Source organism: Strigops habroptila, chromosome 7, assembly GCF_004027225.2.
Source record: "Strigops habroptila isolate Jane chromosome 7, bStrHab1.2.pri, whole genome shotgun sequence".
Taxonomy (NCBI): domain Eukaryota; kingdom Metazoa; phylum Chordata; class Aves; order Psittaciformes; family Psittacidae; genus Strigops; species Strigops habroptila.
This window is the reverse complement of record NC_044283.2, coordinates 47,413,885-47,429,690: the sequence shown is the minus strand read 5'-3', so window position 1 is coordinate 47,429,690 and position 15,806 is coordinate 47,413,885. Positions and strand designations below refer to the sequence as shown.

The 15,806-nt window shown below is 42.2% G+C and overlaps 1 protein-coding gene across 7 annotated transcripts in view; it reads left to right on the top strand.

Annotated features, from left to right (window-relative positions):
- Positions 1-15,806, top strand: part of FAM13A (family with sequence similarity 13 member A) — a 129,221-nt gene that overhangs the window by 43,167 nt on the left and 70,248 nt on the right. For 6 of the 7 annotated variants that reach the window (XM_030492013.1, XM_030492014.1, XM_030492012.1 and 3 more), the window contains exon 6: positions 9,367-9,539. In XM_030492013.1, the coding sequence (XP_030347873.1) occupies positions 9,367-9,539 (173 nt within the window). Of the gene's footprint in view, positions 1-5,805; positions 5,877-9,366; positions 9,540-15,806 lie in introns of those variants that run through there. The other variant, XM_030492016.1, reaches the window with a different exon arrangement.

The following is a 15,806-nucleotide window of genomic DNA, read 5'->3' as shown; positions in this document are numbered from 1 at the left end:
TTATAGAGCTATTGATCTTTGTCTCCCAGTGTCAGTTGTTTAGGATGATGAAGCATTTTTGCTTTGAGAAGAACTTGTCAGCTGCAATATGCCTACATGGTTTTAAAATCCATATTGTAGGTGGTAGGTGAAGTAATGAATCAAGGTGGTTTTAAATTTTTTATATTTTATTACTTTTTGAACTGAATCTATGGTTCAGCACAAGCCCATTTGTAGCACTTTGAGCAGCCTCTTGAAAGACGACTGTTCTCTTGCTTTAAGTTCACTCCAGACTTAAGGACTTAGAATCATATAATAGTTTGAGTTGGAAGGGACCTTTAAAGGTTATCTAGTCGAATCCCCCTGCCGTGAGCAGGGACATCTTCAACTAGATCAGTTTGCTCAAAAGCCCTGTCCAGCCTGACCTTGAATGTTTCCAGGGATGAGCAGCCACCACCTCTTTGGGCAACCTGTCCCAGTGTTTCATTACCCTCATCATAAAGAATTTCTTCTTTATATCTAGTCTGAATCTACCCTCTTTTAGTTCAAAACCATTACACCACAAGCCTTATTAAAACATCTATCTTTCTTATACATCCCATTTAAATATCGAAAGGCCACAATAAGGTCTCTCCAGACCTTTCTCTTCTCCAGGCTGAAAAAGTCCAACTCTCTCAGCCTTTCCTCATAGACAAGGTGTTCCAGCCCTCTGATCATCTCTGTGGCCCTCCTCTGGACCTTCTTCAACAGCTCCATGTCTTTCCTGTGCTGAGGACTCCAGAGCTGGACACAATACTATAGGTGGGGTCTCACGAGAGCAGAGGAGAGGAGCAGAATCACCTCCCTCGACCTGCTGGCCTTGTTGGACCTCATTAGGTTCACATGGGCCCTCTTTGCAAGCTTGTCCAGGTGCCTCTGAATGACATCCTGTCCCTCAGGAGTGTCAGCTGCACCACCCAGCTTGGTGTCGTCTGAAAACTTGCTGAGGATGCATTCAATCCCACTGTCTTTTTGTCATTGCTGAAGAGGCCAAAGTTAGCTTTTCTGAAGTCCAGGGTTGCAATCTTACTTAATGCCCTGTTTCCACCTCACATGATATGAAACTCCATGATCTCATGGTCGCAGGAGCCCTTTCACATCACCCAGTCCTTCCTTGTTTGTTAGTATAGGTCCAGCAGCACACCTTTCCTCATTGGCTCCTCCATCATCTGCATCAGAAAGTTATCATCAGTGCTTTCCAGGAACTTCCCAGATTCTTTGCTCCTCACTGTATTATTCCTCCAGCAGACATCAGGGTGGTTGAAGTCCCCTATGAGAACCAGGGCGTGTGATTGTGCAGCTACTTCCAGCTATCTGTAAAAGGCCTCATCTACTGTGTGTTCCTGATCAGGTGGTCTGTAGCAAACATCCACAAGTGTCACTCTTGCTGGTCTGCCCTTTAATTTTGACCCATAAGCTCTCAACTTGTTCATTATCCACCCTGAGACAAGAGCTCCAGACATTCCAGGCATTCTCACACACAAAGGGCAAGTCCACCACTTCACCTTCCTGGTCTGTCTTTCCTAAAATGCATGTAGCCATTGATGACAACATTCCGGTTATGTGAGCTATCCCACAATGTCTCTGTGGATCTGTCTTTGATCTGCAATGAGATCAAAGTCCTGTGACTGCACATAGATCTCTAGTTCTTCCTGCTTGTTTTCCATACTCTGTGCATACAAGCACTTCAGAGAAGTATTTGAGCATGTCTGTTTTCCAGGAGAGGTGCAAGGGGATACCCTGTAGTCATGTTCTGTAGGGACTTCCTTGGCTGCATGCACTTACTACAGGTATGCCCACTCAAGCCTTGTTTTGCTTTGTGTGTGTGGTCTTTATAACTCACCCCTTCTTCCACCTTTCCTACTTTGAAGCTCTCCTTGCCAGGTTGGCCAGTCTGTTGGCAAAGATGCATGTGGCTGCTGGAGTGAACTGGTGGAGTCAGGTTGGTTAGCTGTCAGGCAAGAGGTACATCTGGCTAATGGTCTCCCTTCTCAGTCATTCATGAAGCAGAGGTAACGCTGATGAGTGGATAGATTAACATGTAAGGTTTGTGCTGATAGGTAGCCAAATTGAGACTAGAGTGGGAAAGAAAACAATGTTCTGAATTTCCCTGCATCACTTAGCCATGTCTAGATTTTTGCAAAGAAACATGCCTTTTGCTATTCTGTAGAATATTTGTATTGATATAAACTACTTGTAAGCTGAAAGAGCCTAGGCTGACAAAATATGAAGCCCTTCAAAAGTAATATGGACCTCTTTGTTTTGGTGGACAACTCTGAGTACTGTTTGTTTATTAAGGAAGTTTTTGAGTGAGGTTTCTCTCTTGTCTGGAAGAGTACTGTGTTCATGCAGTATTAAATAAAAGAAAGTGCTGTAAATGTTTTAAATACCTCCTGGGTTTTTTTTTAATGACAACCTTATGGAAACATCTTTATCATCCTCTCAATTATGACATTTAACTATAAACTCACAGCTAGCTTCTTCCAAAAGTTCTGCATCTAGACTACCTAATTACTTGCTCAAATGGGTATAAATTGCCCTGATTATTTGCGTGTTCATGCATAGCTTGGAATTTTGGAAGTTTTTCTTTTTCCTCCTTAAGAAGATGAGTGAGACATTCAGAAAAGCGAGATGACCTGTGCTAGGGATCTGTATCTTTACTCCACGTCAATGCATACGTGCAGAGCTCTCCAGAGCGATCTTCGTGTGGAGCAGTCCCTGTTCTTCAAGAACAGTGAAAGATTAGAGTCACCATACCACATCAGACCTTTAGAATATATAGCTTATTTATCTTCTATCTTTGAACCCAGGAACTTCTGACACTTCACAGGGAGATGAAACATCTTTATAATGCAGCGAGTCATTTATGAAGAATCTTGGCTCTGGTATGTGTGGGATGATGCCACCTTGACTGGTCAGCTTGTGCCTCTAGGGGAAAGGTTTTCTTGCACTTTCTTCAGCACCCATCATGATGTGTATTTATATTGGTCATAAAACTGACTAGTCACTATTAAAACTGCAGACACAGTTCCTTGCCTCTGAACTTTCTGAGACAGCAAAACTTGAAAGCTGAATGCAGGATGTGTGGTGTAATAATTCCTTGTAGCTGTCTGCTTTTTGCTGTTTTGATTATCCTTTATTGGGATTGTCCCTTTGATTGTCAGTAGCATCTGATACTATTTTACTTGTATTTTGCTGAGAATAAAGATGCATTTTAAATTACAGAGTAGCAGACTTTGGCAGAGCCTATGCTTTCAGCAGCTACAGCCTGTAACTGTAACCTAACAGCCCACAACATACCTGGTTCAGGCTGAATCTGATCTTTGTCAAATGCTGTTTGGGGTTAGGCTTCACCAGATAAAAAACTTTCAGGAGACAGATTTGTTTTCAACCAGAACATCCCTATTTTTCGGGGTTGTCCTTGGATTTATTGGTGTCATCTTCTGAAGTGAAGCTTTTATGTATTTACAAAGATTTACGGATTTCGCTTTGGCAGACCATATGGGTTAGATTTTGCCTGGGACAAAAGGCTCCTTTGACACATGCCGCACCATTTTAGGCATCACAGTTTACAGCAATTAATATGTTTAGTTAGCTGGATGGATGAGAATGTCAAAGGGGAAATTACAGAATCACAGAGTGATTGAGGTTGAAGGGACCTCTGTGGGTCATCTTGTCCAACCCTGCTGCTCAACCAGGATACCTAGACCCAATAGCACAGGGCCACGACCAGAGAGCTGTTGAATATCTCCACAGATGGAGGCTCCAAAACCTCGTTGGGTAACCTGTGCCAGTGCTTGATCATGCTCACAGTGAAAAACTGTTTCCTGATGTTCAGAGGGAACTTCCTGTGTTTCAGTTTGTGCCCACTGCATCTGGTCCTGTCACTGGGCACTACTGAAAAGAATCTGTCTACATCCTCTTTGCACTCTCCCTTCAGGTATTTGTACACTTTGATAAGATCCCTCCTGAACCTTATCTTCCCTAGGCTGAGCAGTCCCAGCTCTCTCAGCCTTTGCTGAGAGGGTAGGTGCAACAGTCCCTTCATCATCTTCATGGCTCTTCACTGGACTCTCTCCAGTATGTCCACGTCTCTCTTGGACAACACTAAGCGGAGCTCAGAACTGGTCTGAGTGCTCAGTAGAGGATAAGAGTCACCTCCCTTGACTTGCTGATAACACTCTTCCTAATGCAACACAGGACACTGCTGGCTGCCTTTGTGGCAAGGCGCACATGGCTGGCTCATGGTCAGTTTCTCCACCAGCACCCCCAGGTCCTTCTCTGCCAAGCTGGGTAGCCCCCAGCACATACTGGTTGTTCCTTCCCAGGCACAGGAGTTTGCACTTCCCCTTGTTGAACTACGTGAGGTTCTTGTCAGCCTGTCAAGGTAGCTCTGGATGGCAGCATGACCCTCTGGCATGTCAGTCACTCCTTCCAGTTTTGTGTCATCTGCAAACTTGCTGATGGTATGCTCTGCCCCATCATCCAGATCATTAAGGCTAGCCACTTGCCCCCAACTAGGCTTTGTAACAGTGATCAAACAGATAAGCAATGAAGTCAGGTTAACTTGATGATTGTTGTTAAATCTGAAGGGGAAAAAATTAATAGAAGTGACATAAGCCAAACGTGAAGGGCTGTGAGCTTAAAACACAAACAAGATACTGTTTCCAAAAGTTTCTTGAGAAAAGCAAAACAGCCGTTGTACAAGATGGTATTTAATGAATAGGCAATGGCTTTCTTTTCTGTTTGTTAGTACTTTCAAGAACATTATGAGCTGAAAACAACTGCCTTCCGGCTAAGGGTAGTCCTTATCTGGGGAATGGGGGAGATTCTTCCACTCGAGACCTTTATAAACCTCACTTGAATCTTTCGTTGTCATTCAGTGGATTGCCTGTTCTGGAGGCAAAATGCAAAGGAGGGTGTGCTGCACAGCTAACTACAAAGCTCCTATAGCACTTGGTACAGAGTGTAACAAGATAAAGCCTGCAGAAATGTGTTACAACGTGCAACAAGTTTCCGCAGGGGCTTTTTCATTGTTGTTGTTTCCTTTTAAACTAATGCTTGAACTTCTTATAGATTTCTTGTGTGCCTTTGTAATAGCCCTCCCGGGGATTTCACTGGCTATCCTCCCTGTCCCCCAAAGAGTAAGGTTGCACATTAGGCTGATCACAAAAAGGGATGTGTTGGAGAAAATTAGAATATCCTTTATACAGTGTTTGTCTCTTTTTTTCCTTCTCTTTTCTGTCATTTAACAACTAAATATGCTTGTCTTCCCAGTATTGTCTTGATAATGAGTAACTTATAGCATTGCAGGTTTGCAAGGTATTGTTGTCACTTTATAAGGTATTGTTCTCTCAAACTTCATTGCATTGAACATACGCATGTGCATGTACAAAGAAATCTGCCAAAAAATCGTCTCTTGTGAGCTCCACCACCCAAAAAGCATTTAGGCTGCCTCTGTCCATAGTTCTTTAATGTGCTTTACGAGGAATTCAAATTACAGAAGTCTTTGTATACCCATGGGCACGTCTTCATCTCAGAGGCACCCCAGTGAAGTGCTGTTGTTACGACAGTTGTGCAGGTGGCTTTTTCACAGGGTCACTAAAAACTGTAGAATGAGATCAGTGAACATTTTTCCTTTCTATTGTTAATAAGGATTAAAGACATATTACTTAAATGAAAAGGTTTATTTAACTTTTAATACCTATGGGTTCAAGGAATGCTTTTTGCCACACAGAATCATAGAAAATCTCAAGTTGGAAGGGACCAGTAAGGACCATCAAGTCCAACTCCCTACTCCTTGATGCGTTTTTATACAGATGCAACTGGAAGCAGTTTTGCGCAGAAAGAAAATAAATGTAAGTTTAATTCAGAGATGAGTTGCCATTACTTGTAGACTATATTGCTAAAGAAATAACTACAACGCTATGATAGTTTTTCAAAGCTATCAAAGTACTAGCTTATAAATCATCCAAAACATTGGTTCCTTCCACTTCTTAATAATTTTGAAGTGCCCTGAAAACGCAGTGAAAATCCTAAATTTGAATCTGATCTTTCAAACAGAATTTTCCTGCAGAGCTTGCATGTGATTGGCATGTCTGTTGTTGGAAGTGCCTGCATCCAAGTGATCTTTTATTGCCAGAAAATGAGAAGAATTGAAGACTGTACCAAAACTTCTTTTTTCTCCTTTTAGAGCATCAGAATAATAAATAGGGGTTTTTAATGGAATTTTCCAGTATAAGGAGCTTCTGTAAATCAGTGTAAAGTTCATTAACAATTTGCACAGGGGGAATCTGGTACATGCTGTTTGGCAGATGCTGCCTGTTGCCTAAGCACTTCTTGTTGTGTAAGGCAGATTTTACTAATGCAGTATCCACTAGCAAAATTATTTAGCTTTGTTAATTGCATTCTTAGAATCAGGATGCACATAGTATAGTAGGGGTGGAAAGGCTGGCTTCCTGCTGGTTTCCAGGCTTCAACTGCATCTGGCATATGTGCTACATCATAGAAGTTGCCAGTTTTGTTTAGACCCACATGTGCTTCTGTAAAGTACTAACAGGACAGCATAGGGCTGTTTTAGTTTAGAGGTCTGTGTATACATGTAGTCATCATTTCTTGTAACTCTGGTGAAGAGCTTTTCTGGTGTTCATGGCATCAGCTCTAGCAGGTGGTAGTGAAGTAGCACCAAAAGGCCACTGTGAGAGATGTCTCATGCCTGCACCTGGACAACTGTCACCTCCAGATGCAGAACAGCTAAATGAAGGACTGCAAGTTTTCAGTGGGAAAGAAACGCTTAACAGCCATTCCCACAGAATTTGGTGCCTCCAAATGCTAGGTCCTGCTGCCTCCTGTTGTGAATCCCTCCTGCAATGCTGCGATGTGTAGATCCCTGCCTTCCCTCCTCCCCGCAGACATGGTCTTCCCTTTTAAATCACAGCCCTGCTGCCATTTTGTAGCAGCCGAGAGCCATGGCCCTGGTGTCTGTGTGCTGTGTGCCCAGGTTCCATGGTGCTAACACTCAGTGACTGCTGCAGGAATGGGCTACCACAGTATTGCTGGAAGCCACTGGTGATCAAAAGGTGAGATGTTGACTGCAAGCAAAATGTCCATTGGTGTCAGCAAAGGCAGGATGTTGCCAAGAGCGTGCAGTCCAGAGGGTGAAGCTGGGAAGCTCTCTCAATGTATCTCTCTGGTTTCCCTTTACCTCTGGTATATGTATTACTTTTCAATTTATTCTATTCAGAGCTCAGAAAGAAGCAGCTTTCTGTCCCATGAAACTTTTCAACACACACAAAGCATTAGAACACAACTGTAAGCGAAACAAAGCATTACGAAACAGAGGAAACACCAAGAATTTTACCAAAAATCTTAGGGTAAGCCAGGTAAGAAAAGGGTTCAGGCGTGATACAGAAAGTCTGACTTACTGCCCAGCAGATTTGTAGAAACTACAGCAGGCAGCAGAATTAATCAACAATGGATAATTGGAGTCATTAGGAAGCACCAGCATTACTTCTGTAGAGAAAAAACTGTCACAGAAGAGCCAGTGAGCATATAAATAGGTACAGTCAATGTAGTGCACTTGAATTTTCAAAACGTTTTGATAGGATTATCAAAGGTTTTTAAAGAAGCAAAGATGTCTTGTGATTAGAAAAGACTTTTTATGGATTAATAATTAGAAAGCAATAAAAATATATGGTTGGTTTATCAGAAAAGACTTTTTATGGATTAATAATTAGAAAGCAATAAATATATATGGTTGGTTTATCAGTGGAGAGAGGCTTCCTGTGGAGTCCTGTAGGGATCTTTGTTGGAATCTGTGCTATTCAACCACTTCAGTAACGACCCAGAAAGAGTTTGAATGTGCTGATAATAGAAACTTACTCAAGGTAGAAAAACCTAAAAGCTGGCTACAGGGACTTACAGAAGGCTCCTAATTTACGCTGTACTGGGTGAAAAAATTATAAGTTGAATTTCTGTCACTCTATGCTAACTAATGCCCACAAACCACAAATTATATAAATGTATACACTGCTGAGCTCCAAATCAGATCTTGTTTTCAGAAAAGAGATCTTGGTGCTGCTGAAACATCACAAAGCTGTTAGATCAGTAAGCAACCATGAAAGGAAATAAAATTCTGGGTTTTGATAAGAAGCCACCACTAAATCTGCCTACATATATAATGCTGGCTGCAGTTCTGGCTACAGAAGGTGAAAAAGTTTAGAGAAAAGCAGCAAAAAGGATCAAACACATCAGAATGGATTCTGTAAAATTAGAGACTATATAAACTGGTATTTTTATGTCTGGTAAGAGATGACTACTGGAGTAGTATAAAGTCAAGAATGGTATGGGGAAGGTGAGTGAGCAACAATTATTTCCAAATTCTCACAATTAAAAAACAAGAGAAAGAATATCTGTCACTATATCTAAAATAGAAGTACTTTTTTTATATAACTTTAATTAGTGTGTAACAATGTTGTTGTGAAATGTAATGTGAAACTCCCAGCCGTAGGATCTTGCAAGGGCTAAAGATAGCAGTGAACACAGAAGAAAACTGAATGTAATCACAAAGGGTAGGCTCAATGTTTGCTGTTAAACACAGTGAACCAGGTGCAACCTCTAAGTCAAAAAAAGCCCTAAAGCACAGATTGCTAAAAGCTGTGGCAGTGCATGAGGGGCAGACCTATGAACTTGCTCTCCTTCTTCCCTAAACATCCTTTATCTGCTACTGATACTGGACATCCATCTGATGCAGCACTCTCTCCTCTTGTGTTCTGTATGCTTCTGCTGAAACGGCAGAGCAAGACGCCTGGCCTCCATGTAGATGTGCTCAGTGATGCTTGGAAACTTTATCTTGGGTTTAGGGAGCTGAACTTCCAGCTCTGTGTCCTTGCTGCCTCAGCAAAGAACACCAATATGGAATGTTCACAGCCTGAGAAATTTGCTTCCAGGGCACATGTTGACATCAGTTGAAATTAAAAAGGATAGGAGAAGAGGTATATGATTGCTTTTACCATCTGTTTCTCTAGTTGCATCAAGAAGCAAATCAAATTCAATAGGAAGTTTTCTGTGATTCAGAAAATAACTTTGTGTTTATTTTACTTACCTTCCTTTTTTAAATCTCGGTCTTAACCCTATTATTTCAATAGACACACCTTTATTTTTCTATAAATAGTCTTTATCAAACAGAATGTCTGATTTATATGTATTTTATATTATTATTTCTCACCTTGTCATAGTCTTTGCTGTTTATACACTAGTATAGAACGGCTTTTTGTTAGATTATCTGAAAAGGCTGCTCTGCCCTTTCTTCCTGTCACATTTCATTTTTCTCTCTCTTTACTTCTGTAGATGACAAAGTCCACAATGGAAGGATGCGGCCAAACATGCCTAGTGCCACAACCAGGCCTGTCAGATGGAATACCTCAGGTCAGCCTCCGACTGACAGATGGTGGTTCATATTGGAAGGAGATGGATTTAGCAGATGAAATCTCCTTCATTAACAGTGATGTGTTTTTCTCCAGGTTAGTGCTCTTTTTTTTCTTTGTGTTTGTTCTCCACCTGCACCTCCAGCTCAGAGCATTTTGAACACTCGATGCTTACAAAGTCAATATGCTGGGGTGTAAGGCAAATTAACATGCGTATCCCTGTTGAAGCCACACATTCCAATGGGTTCCTTACAAAGCCAGCTCTATGCTTTAGTTTGCCTTCCTATTATAAATTTTCAAGCATATGAAGGTGGTCTGGTTGGTGAAGGAGTGCAGATGGACAGGACTGGTCTAAGATCAGGCACTAGAAATTACATCGAGCACAAGGTGCAACCAAAATGTAAGGAAGGTGTCTCTTCTGACTAGTTAAGCGTATTTGATCTGCCCAGTTTAAGTCTTAACAGATGGCTGATTTTATTTCCATTCTTAATCCAAAAAGGAAGGGGCTTTTGAGGGTTTTGTCTTTCTGGCAGGAATGATGATAAATACTAGTGTTGTTCAGACAAGACAGAGAGTAAAGAGCACCTCTAAGAGTATCTGTCTGAATTCATCTATAAGTCTGTCTGTCTAGAGCATCTAAAAGAGTATCTTGAGTTTTGATTGTTGGTACTTTGTCAATGAAGCGAACAGGTAATGGAAAATTTAGTTTCTTGTAAAGTCCTTCGCTGAACATCAGACTGAACCAGTATCTTTTTCTTGTTCTCAGGATATTGAATTGAGTCTGTTGTTCCCTTTCTTCTTGTGTCTAGTGCAGCACATGAAGGATTCAGGTTACTGTGGGAAATTGCCGTATGCTACTGAAATATGGGATTGGCCTAATGTGGGAAATAGTGCTATTTACATGTCATGAAACACGACACCGCGGCGTCTCTGCATACCAACGCAGAACACAAAGCAGAGGCAGTGCTGCCAGACACGTAACTGAGTGACTTCACTGTGTCAGCAGGAGACGCGTGCTATTCTCAGCACTAGCGCAGACAGACAAACAGCACTCACCTGATGAGATGAGTTAGCAAATTTTCACTAGCACCAGGTTTTGGTTATAATAATGGTGAGATGAGTTAGGAAATGATGCAGTAACACCAGATTTTGAATCATGATGGTGGTGAAACATAGATGTCAAATCTGGTTTTGTAGTCCTCGCAGGCACACATGCTCTTCAACTTCTGCCTGCATCAGCTGTGTGGTTTACTGTCCCGAAGCCTGCCCCCAAGACTCCTGCAGCCAGAAAACATCAGGTTTGTTTACATATCTTCATTGATCCAGGTCCTTTTAACTGAGATGAGTGAGGAAACAATTACTGAAGCAGGTCAACTGGCAAAACTGAGAAGGTAATACAGTTCTACCAGCTAGACAGGGCCCAGCAGTTGGGGCTGGGTCAGAGGTTACAGCCTCTTGCATTGGTACGCTGGAGCTTGGCAGAGAGTGTGCCCCTGCCTGTACCCCATTACATGTTACAAGGTGTAAAGGGAAATCAAGTACTCAATCAAGTTGAAACAAAGGACTGCCGAATCTCATGTCTGGGAAGGTATGTGTGACTGACGTACTTTATGAGGTGCCCCAAAAAATTGTGGTTCTTTTAGGAGAACAGTCCCCAAAAGGCTTAATTAGTTGCTGTAGGAATTCCTATTTTCCCATCAATCTGTAATTACTTAGAAGAGTACTGTTGAAGTATGGGACAGTTGTGCCAGTACTGTCACAGGACATTAAGCGCCAAATGAGATGTGTTTGTAATTAGGCAGAAGCCTAATCTCAATGTTCAGGCCTTAAGATGAAAGATGTCTGCATCTCTAATTTTACCTGGGAAATTAATAAACCATACACATGCATACTTTTGTAATCCCATTTTTTTCAGTAATGCCCTAATTTTCTGTCCTGTGTCACACTTCTATACATACTTATTTGTTTGGGTTGAGTATCTGCAGTGCTGTTAGCTTCCAGCACTTCTGTCAGCGATCTACTGCTGCTCCTGAAGGAGGAGTAGATAGTGCTTGCTGTTTTCCACCCCGCTCCAGGATGGCAGGTTGTTGGGCAGGACAGGATGGAGAGGAGGCCCTGGACCATCCCTAAGAGAAAAAGGGGAGAGAGGTCTCTTGCAGACCTAACACACCTGGGGGACAGCTGTCTGTGCAACAGTCAGAAACCCAGACTCCCTGTCATTAATGGAGGGCTCTGATATAACAGGAGTGTTTTTAAACATGCTGTTGGCAGCCTTGTGTCACTCCTCTGTAACTTAGGCTCACATTGAGGTATTACCTGAGTATCACCTCATCTTCTAGACTACATTAGAAGTTTTCACCTTTTTCAGCAGCAGGACTCTGGCATCTGACATTATAAAATGCTTTGCAAACACACTACTGTTCTTGTTGAGGGGGGTTGTGTCACAAGGTACCAACAGTTCTTAAATAAATGTTATCGTTAATTATATGTAATTATCTGATACATTTTAGTGAAATGACTGTATCTGCTCAGCTATCATATGATCTTTGTTAGAAAAGAATAAAGGTTGTTCTTGGCAGTGATAATCATTTGCTGTTTCATGAAAACGCCTGTGGTTTGTTCCCTTCCTATGCTCAGATACTGTGATATGGGTGGATTAGAAGAGGGCAAAGGGCTACACAGAACAGTAGATACAGAACTCCACGTTTAGCAGGCGAGCAAGTGTAACAGTGAAGAAATAACTGCACACACTAAGCCCATAAGCCCCCCCTCCCACCCAGGACTGTAATCTTTAATATATTTTCAATCCGTTTCATTTGACGCTAGAGCAGAGGTCTTTAGGGAGAAAATGAAAGACTTCTGGTTGATTAGTTAGTTTTGACACTATTTAAAATACCCTTCAGTATGTGTCTTCATACAGTTAACCTTAGAATGAAGATCTGCATAATAAGTAGCAGCTACAGTTATGACTGTATCTTCTAGAATGGCTTACCATTTTTTTTAAACATTGAAATTGTGTTATGCCTCCTTACAGGTATGATATTCCTCATGGCAGGATTTTTTTGAAGGTGCTGCTGTCATTTGAAATATGTTATATATCAGTAGCAGTCAAAACATACTGCAGAGCATAAAATCTGTTCACAACTGTTATCCTAAGAAAATGGTATTTGTAAAGTTGATATGTTCTTTTTTTTCTCACCAAAATAGGTGGATTAGCTATATGTACCCATAATCCACACTAGCACATAATGTATGTGTTCTCTTGTAAGTTGCCTCATTGTTATAGCTGTGTGCCAAGGACAAACTGCTCATTAGGCAGTAGCAGAAAACCATACCTGTAATGCAGTCTTCGAGTAAATCCCAAAACAGTGGAGAAAGGAAGAAAGGAAGGGGCAGGAGACAAGAGTCCTCTGAGAGAAGCATGAAAGTCTGCAGGCAATATGCAGCCTGACATGTATTTCTGTGAGGCTTATCTCATTATTGCAAGAGCTCCTGTGCAGAGCTTCAGAGCAGGGCAGCCAAACTTCCAGACCATGGGAACCACACACATACTTTACCTGGGTGAGAGCCACAAGACCCACACTGCAGACCTCAGGGAGTGTCTGCAGCTTTGGGACTAGGCAGAAGGGACCAGGGCTCCCTCGGGTATTACCAGACCCTCAGTGAGAGGGAGTTAGGGTGGGCTTGCAGCTCTGTGAAGCTCAGAGTCCCTGTTTGTGTCCCTCTTTCTTTCTGCTATCTAGGAGGACAATGTCTGCTCAAAACTCTGGTTCAGAAGGGGCATGTGTAACTGCAGTAGGAACTGGAATGATTTTGGATCTGCCTAGAGGTGCTAAAATTTAGTGCTTCAAATAAAAGTTTCAAATGGATTTTACTTCAGGGACAGGATATATTAAGATGTAAGTGAATACAAAGGTAGGAGGGCCTCTTGCAAGCAATGCTCTTAGCTTTTTGTGCTAACTTCATATACAAGCAAAGAAAAGAGATAGCCTTCAGGCAGGAAGGAAAATGCTTCCTGCAGCCAAAATGTGAGGCAGGGGGTTGTTGATGATGAGCAGAAATCTCTTGGCTGATGCTGGCTCAGAGGTGCATGCTGTCTGCAGACTTTTGTTGTCAATGTCCTGGATCTTTTGCTCGGGAAAGGGCACTGAAATATGCTTTGCTGTTGTATATGGCTGTTCTACCTGGAGCTGCATCTCCTTGCAGTTATGCTGCTGTTTTGAAGGAGGATCCCTCAGTGGGAGGGCACCCTGCTGTTTGCAGTGCTGTTATATATTGATCAAAGGAGTGCAGCCAGGTACTCTTCCTTGCTAGTAGTGGTCAGGTGCTGGGTTATGGGTGCATGTATGGCAGCCAAACTTTGTGAAAAACATTGTGCAGTTCCGAGAACCAATGCTTAGAGCAACCAGCAGTTGTTCAGTAAGCAGGCTGCTTTCTCCAGTACTTTCTAGCCTTGTCTTTGTGTGCCAAAGATCATAAATTCCTGTTTGTGGCTGCAGTCACAGCTGCAGTGAGATTTGCCAGCACAGATACCCTGTGCTGGCTTTCTAACATGTTCATGTTCTCAAAGGGAAGGTTTGTTTATATCAACCTTTTGTTCACAGAGATCCTTGTATCTGGCCTATGTCCTGCAAATCAAGGCTTCACGTGCTGTAGTTGCCTCCCTAAAGTAAGTGTTGGGTTAATGTACCCTGCTGCACCCTCTTAATGACACTCCATGTTCTCGCCGTTAATTGTTGAGGTATAAAAACACATGTATTTGTACACTGAGAAGTTTGTGCTTACTATAAACACTTTCCCTATTTGTTGGCTTTTCTTTTAGCAGCTGCGGTTTAAAACCAAGACAAGCTGAAACTTACCATTATTATCTGGCATGTGATAAGAACTTGGGTGCCTGTTGTTGCCAGAACAAATTAAGCAGGGGGGTTGGTGGTGTTTGCTTAGCTGACTATTTTTGTTTAGGTTTGGGGTTTTTTGTTTTTGAAGTCTGTCATGCCAGTACATTCAGTCCCTAACCAAAGTAATAATTTGCCTTATCACTCAGGAGCCTTGCTGCCAGGTTTACATAAGGGATTGCAGTCAGGCAGCTGACAAGGCTGCCTTTCTATAGTCATGGATTTTTCAGCAAAACTGCTCAGGAAAGGAGCAAGGTCTGGAATGAAGCCAGTGGGGAGGTGGTGAGGGCAGTTGCCTTCTGCATCATTTGTCAGCAGCCTCTGGTGGGCCCTGCTCTGAGCCCTCAGAGAGGACTTTCTGTGTGTAAGGTACTGTTGCTGTTTGTCACTCTCTCTCTTTAGGTTGCGTTGAGTTAGTTTTTCCAAGCTGACTCACTTAACTTTGAGAGTACATTTGTCTCCACCCTCCTATGCAACCAATTCCCTTCTTTCTTGCATTGTGAGATGCTGGCAGTAGGAACTGCCTTACATAATGAGTTGTTAAGAAAAGCATTCAGTTTTCTAAAAAACACAGCCACAAAGACATGTGGTTTATGTATCTCACCAAGGTAGGTGACTGTGAATGGCAAGTCAGGGTGTGGTCTGTGCTCTTCCTGGGTTCTTCTCCCCTGTAGGTAGCTGAGATGTAGTGACAGTCACAGAAACATGTAATTACGTAGATCTTTTTCCATGCAAGTCGCCTGGGTGGATTGCAGTTTACTTTTGCAAGCATTTGCCCTCTCTCTTCTATCCTGCACAAGTTACTCCTTTAGATTACGCTTTGTCCATTACACTATTCAAAACTTCCTGTTTACCTCTAGCCGTCTTATCTTTGCCTCTCTATGCAAAGTGACATATTATGACTTGTGGGATGGAGAACATTTTGAATCTAATGCCCTGTCCTGTGCCACAGAAGCAGAGGTTCATCTTGGAAGCAACAAGAATCATAAATGAAACAAAGATCTGTTGACAGTTAGATGTAGAAAGCAGCACTTTAATGCCATAACATTCATATGGAAACAAAAGTTGTTCTTTCAGTCCATGAGCCAAGTATATTGGCTTTTCCTGTTTCCTGGGACAGCATCCAGCAGCCTTAGAAACCACAAGGGAACTACAGTAAGTTCACAGCAATTGTGTAACAAAGCTGAAAAAAAAGCTGACTCCCTTTCTGTACCTCAGGCATTGCCCTCGCTGCTAGAAGGATTCTTTCTTTTGTCATCTTGTTCCATTTTTTGTGTCTGCTTTCAGTGTGAGAAGAAAGTCCCTTCATCTCATGAGGCTGGTGGCTTTCTGATACCAACTGGGTCAGATAATGGTCTTCACTGTGTGAAATGAGGTCCAAACGTCTGTGAAAATTCTGAAGTAATTTTGAAGCACGAGGATCCGTGGCCTCTTATGGGAGAACACACAGTGGATAATAAGGAATTTA